This window comes from Agelaius phoeniceus, chromosome 1 (assembly GCF_051311805.1).
Source record: "Agelaius phoeniceus isolate bAgePho1 chromosome 1, bAgePho1.hap1, whole genome shotgun sequence".
In the NCBI taxonomy this organism is placed as follows: Eukaryota; Metazoa; Chordata; class Aves; order Passeriformes; family Icteridae; genus Agelaius; species Agelaius phoeniceus.
Window position 1 is genome coordinate 134820034 of NC_135265.1, and position 6054 is coordinate 134826087.

The 6054-nt window shown below is 44.9% G+C and overlaps 1 protein-coding gene across 1 annotated transcript in view; it reads right to left on the bottom strand.

Moving 5' to 3' along the window:
• Positions 1–5417, bottom strand: part of NECAB1 (N-terminal EF-hand calcium binding protein 1) — a 54350-nt gene extending 48933 nt beyond the window's left edge. Inside the window, 2 exon segments of the mRNA XM_077172619.1 lie at positions 1875–1899; positions 5258–5417. Of these exon segments, the coding sequence (XP_077028734.1) occupies positions 1875–1899; positions 5258–5299 (67 nt within the window). The 5' untranslated portion in view covers positions 5300–5417.
• Between the last annotated feature and the right edge of the window lie 637 nt (positions 5418–6054).

Below are 6054 nucleotides of genomic sequence, written 5' to 3' on the forward strand. Positions count from 1 at the left end.
ATATTTTTTTTCCTTGCTGTCTAGCAAGAATCTAGTAAAGTTTTTGATGATATTTTCTCTGAAGGTATTTTAATCTCACAAAATGAATGAATACAGCAGAGGAGGTTCTATTAAAAGTATACGAGAGAATTTAACAGGGCTGTGTCATGGACAGTAATGTAGTATTTGTTACTGAAAGCCAATAGTTGATTTCCTGTAGTACAGAAAGGAGACACTGAAAGTGTAAGTAGACCAGTCATTAACCAAAACCAATAATTTATGGTGACAACAGTGTAAGCATTTTCAGTAAGTGGTCACATATCCAATAACCTTGCTGAAAATGAACTTAACTTCACAGCCTTGAAACAAATCTCCCTATCAATGTGGCACAAGCCTGTGCATTGCTAGATAATCAAAGTGGAAGTCCCATGGGCAATTGATGGTTGAGCAAACACAATTAAAACCTAAAAGCTGAAATAATTTCAAGTTCATGGACATTAACAGAACTGAAGTGACTGAACTTAGCCACTTTTCTGCCAATAATATGTTGTAAAGAAACCTATACAGGTAGGAATACCAGTGACCAAAATCTCTGGGGCTGATATGGTTTTGTATTGCTCTGGTTTGTCCCCAGTACTGGGAGCTATTCCCCCTGTTTTCACAGTGATGTACAGTAATGAGCTGTGGGGAAACCCAAATGAGGACTGAAGTGCTCCTAAGCACCAAAGTGGATCCACCAGGGCTGGCACAGCACGAGCCCAAAGTCCAGGGCAGGGACACAAAGCTCCAGGGTCTCTTTTAGTCTCCAGGGGGTTGATGAGTTCTGCTCATGTGCTCTGACCCTCATCAATCTTCAGGGCAGATGAACACACGTTATTCCAAGCACCATGAGCAGGTCTGAGGGGGATGCCAGCAGAGCTGTGCTGTGGTTGACAGGTAATGAAGCTAGAGATGCACCACTGCAGGTGCAGGGAGTCCTCCTCCTCATCCCATGCCAGCCCTCACCTTGGAATTCACCTTGCACCATCACTGCCCATGCAAACAACTGGCAAGCTAGCTGACTGAGGGAGATAACAAAGAAAACACTACCAAAAAACTCTCACAGTGGTGGATTCTGTGGCTCCTGAGCTCTCTGAAGGAGCCTACCATGGTCTTGTGCACATGAGCTGGAGCAGGAATAGCAACCAGAAGTGGGCTGTGGAGGTGAGATTTCTGTCTCAGAAACAGTACACAGTTATTCAACATACTCAGTTATACCACAAAACTGTACAGTAGCCACTTGCTGTCCAAGAGTTCTTCCTTGTAAGTTATCACTGATTTTCTCAATGGTATCCATTTGCCTTCTCTTTATTGAATGCACCCAGTATCTGTTTTCTGAGGATTGACTGGACTGGGAATTACTTGTCAGGGTTAAACCTGTCTGATCTGTGGGCTTGACACTGTTCAATGCTTCTCTTGTTAATAAAAACCTTATGACTTCTGTAGTATAAATATGTGCATTGGATTCAAGGGTTTATTCTTCCAACTGACACTGAAAAAATACAAAAACAAGCTGATTTCTGGATGTAGCCTATGGTGGTTTAAAAAAGATAAGATGGAGCTTCTTACAAGTATTTCAGACCTTGAGTCAGTGTCACTAGAAAACACTCACATGTACCCAAAGTGCAAATCAAACACAAATGTCAAATTGTGAAAGCATAAGATCTGTCCTTAAAGAAGGGAAGATCAGATCACAACACAACATAATATATGGCACTGAATCTGCAGGAAACATAAAATGACATGAGGGATGTCTGCTTTTCCTGTTAGGATGTTTAAAACATGACATAAAATGCTGAATTAATGATGGATTCTTTTTTCCAAAGCAAAGAGGCAAGATGTGGAAGAAATCTTACCATTCTTGTCTGCTCTTCTTAATATCTAAACAAAAAGAGAGACAGAAAGAACAGAGTCATTTTTTTCTTTTGTATGGGTTAATAACAAGCAATGTTCTTAGTACACATTAATAGTTTGGGCTCTACATCACATTTTCACAAAGCTGCATAGAATTTTAAAGTTCTTAATATGTCTTCATCCATCCCTCTGAGCTTTTTTTAACTCCTCCCTTGCTGTGTGCACTGAAAACCAAGACCATAACAAGAACCAGCTTTATTTTCTAGTTTGTTTATGGATTACAAGGATGATGCTCAGGCACAAAACCTGGTACCATATGGCTACCATGATACTGGACTCAGGTTTGAGAGAAGTGGCTTAAAGAAGCAGAGCAAGAATGATGGCTGGGAGGATGTGCTGAGCATCTGAGATGGTGAGAAAGACTCATGGTTTGTGTGGGTGGAGGAAGCAAAGGGTAAGTCAGGAGAGGAGCTGGGTGGCACAAAGGGATCAGACTCGGTGTCACTGCAATGGGGAATCATCCAGGGAATGCTGCCACAAGTGTAGGCAAGGCAAGAAAGCAAATCTTCCAAACGTAGTTTCTATTGCTGCAGCAAATATCACTGAAGTGTTTCAAAATATGTTTTTGCACATATATTTTTGAGAGCTGACAGCAATGGAAACATTCTCTGGTCTATTAAAATGTTAGTAGCATTTAAACAGCTTCTCCAGCACATGCCAGGGCTGCTCTGCTCCTAGAAGTGAAACCAGACAAGATGGATCCAAGTGTCCAGCTCTCTTGGAGCACCTTCATGATTGTTTTGTGGAGGGTGGGGTTGGCAGGGAAACCAACAGAGCTGTGACCCACATCCAGGACTTCACTGATGGTGAACTTTGCATTGAACCAAATTTACAGCACATAAAATATGAAATATACTTAGTAAGATGACACTTTCTCTCCCTATTTATTCAAATAAATGATACATTCAATTTTCAGTATAAGGCTTGAACTTTTGAGGGGATGTAGCAGTGGAGTTTCAATCAAATGAAATGTCCCATAACCACTGGTCAAGAGTAGCAAAAGTTTCTGCTTAAGTAATTAAAAAAATGATTTGAAATAAATTATTTTATGTATTTATTATTTTTATAATTATTATTTAAAATTATTATTATTTAATTTAATTATAATTTAATTATAATTTAATTATTATTTAATTTGTTTCAATTAATTAACCCCCCCTGCCCCCAACCTTAAGCAAGTATTAAAATCCTTTAGACACTTGAGAGGGAGTTTGACAGAAGACCACAGAAGAGGTTATTTTAGCAATCATAAATCACTCTCCTTTGGTCTCTCTCTCTGGAGAGAGATTATTTATAAGAACATTTAGTGACAGAACAATGGGAAATTATTTCAAACTGAAAGAGAATAGGTTTAGATTAGATGTTTGGAAAAAAAATCTTTGCTGTATGGGTGCTGAGGCACTGGTACAGGTGGCCCAGGGAGGTTGTGGATGGCAGAGTTCGAGGCCGGGCTGGATGAAGCTCTGAGCAGCCTGGTCTAGTGGAAGGTGTCCCTGCCAATGGCAGGGCTTTAGAACTGGATGATTTTTAAGATCCCTTCCAACCATGCCATTTTATCATTCTATAATTTTATAATTCTATTCCCCAGGGGAATCAGGACCTCAGTGCCTGCCTTTTCTGTGCAGCCTTACAGCCAACCTCTTGCTGCCTGATCTAATTTAAATGTGTTTATATAGGTGGGGTACTTCACTGAGGAATAATCACATACCTACACATCCCCAAATATCTAAAATATCTGTGACATGATACACTTCTGTACTCTTGCAGCAGAAGGGCCAGTCCCTGCTTTGAAGCAGGCATGGCTTGGATTTAAGGTTTTCCTCCAGATATAAGAGGAAAATCACAGAAACAGCCTCCTCCTATTTGTGGGTTTGTGAAAGGTATCTGCTCTCCTATAAATATGAACGTGACACTGGTTTAAGAAAGTGCTGAAAATTAAACAAATAATTTTATTTTGAAATCTTTTCTACTTTAGTGAAATCAAAAGTTTTCAGTTTATCAGATAATCTGACCATGTGCAATTTCCCAATCCAGTGTGTTAAGTTAAATTGGGGAGCTGGCTGCATTTAATGTTTTTTAACTCTTTCCTGACAACTTGGATTTCTCTTCTGTTTTTGTGATGTATGACTGTAATTCTCCCATTTCTTTTACAAGTGGTATCTCTGAGACAAAAGGAAAAAAAACCCCACAAAAATACCCAACCAAAGAAAAAAACCTGTATTTTCAATATACACTTGAATTGAAATGAAAATGGAATTGAATTGAAAAGTCAATAAAAAGTCTTATTTAAACAATTTTCTGTGGAGGCCAGAGAAATCAGGAGATGAGCAGATGAGGTTCATTTGAAATAATTTGGGGAAAGGTTGGGGAAGTTGAAGTGGGCATCTTAGAGAAAACATCTAGATAAAGAGTCCTTTAATACAGGCTATGCCATTTTCAGCTGATTTGTGGAATAATGCCAACACAAGAGCTGGTCTGAAGTGGATCAGAGTTGGTGGTAGAGTTGGTCTCAAGATTTGCAGGTCTCACCAAGGTCAGGGGATACTTTGAAGATCTTTGGATGGGAGTTTGCCTTGGAACAAAGAAATACGCTGTGCTGCACAAATTTAGACAAAAAAACTTTACAGCTGCACCTTGCAAGATGCCCTTGGTGACTGCCTAGCACAGCACCTCTCGGGGCTGCATGGCCAGACGCTCATCAGGGCACCTCCCTGGGCTCACCCTCAAAGGGCTGAGGGGCTCAGGATTCTCTGCACATTGACCTTGGGCTCCTCAAATTCATCAGGGTCTAAGGGATGGGAAGAACCTGCATGGTTAGTGAAAAAAAACCCAAAAACTTTTATAGGGTGACAAACTTTAGTGAAAGGCACCCCCATCCCCCTGCCCCAATAAAAACAATAAAATTTGAAGTAACTTATTAGAGAGGTGCCTGTTTAGACTGTTTTCACTCATTTAGAATGGTGACAGAACCTCTTCTAGCCACCCCCAAACACACTAACCTGCTCTCCTAACACATGCAGCCATTAGAAACAAAAGGGGAAGGGGAAAGGATAAGGGGAAGGGAATGGGAAAGGGAAAGGGAATGGGAAAGGGGAGGGGGAAGATTCACGGTCTCACTGGGCTTCGCCCCCTTCCACGAGGGAGGAGATAACAGGTCAGGAAAAAAAAAAAAAAAAGAAAGAAAAGAAGAAATAAAAGGAGGGAGGGGGGAAGTATAGAGAGGAAAAAAGGCAAGAGAAAAAGGCAAAGCATAACAAACCAGGTGCCCCCTCCCCAAACACTGGCAGGTGGCCGGTGCGAAGGATGGCCTCCGTGCCCTACTCACATCGCGGAAGATGCGCAGCCCCGCTCCCCGCTCCGCCGCCATCCGCCCGCCTCAGCCGCCGCAGCGCCCTCAGAGCCCGCCCGGGGCCGGGCCGGGGGGGGCCGAGCCGGGGTCCCTGCGGGGGCCGAGCCGGGGGGGGGCCGGGCCGGGGTGCCTGCGGGGGCCGAGCCGGGGGGGGGCCGGGCCGGGGTCCCTGAGGGGGCCGAGCTGGGGGGGGCCGGGCCGGGGTCCCTGCGGGGGCCGGGCCGGGGTCCCTGCGGGGGCCGGGCCGCCCCCCCCGCCCCGCCCGGCCCCGGGAGCCCGGCCCAGCGAGGGCAGGAGCCGGGGCGGCCGTGCCGTGCGGGGCACACGCTCCCTGTTGCATCCCTAATTAGGGCGGGCTCTGGCGACACTTGCGTTGTCTCCATGAAGGAAACCTGGGTCTTGCGGTCTGTCAGGCCACGTTTGCACCGTCGTTTTGGCTGCCGCCCCCCTTCAGCACAGTCACTTTGGGGAGATGTCTCTCAGGAAAGCCACGAGAGCCCGTTCCGAGGATGGGCTATAAGATACAAGGTGTAAGATGAAGTCACGGCAGTGCAGGGGTGACGGGGCGGCTCTGTGTTCCACACCGCGCTGCGGGCACCGCCAGCAGCTGCGCCCCGCAAAAGCCTCGGGCTTGATAATAAGATGATGCTTGGATAAAACATATCCGTCAAAGTGGCTCGGCCAAAAACCAGGGGCTGCAGGGACGTGTAGCGCTGAGCTCCTGCGGGGAAGCAAGCGGGGAGCAGGGGGATGGGGCAGGAGCGGGCTCGGCG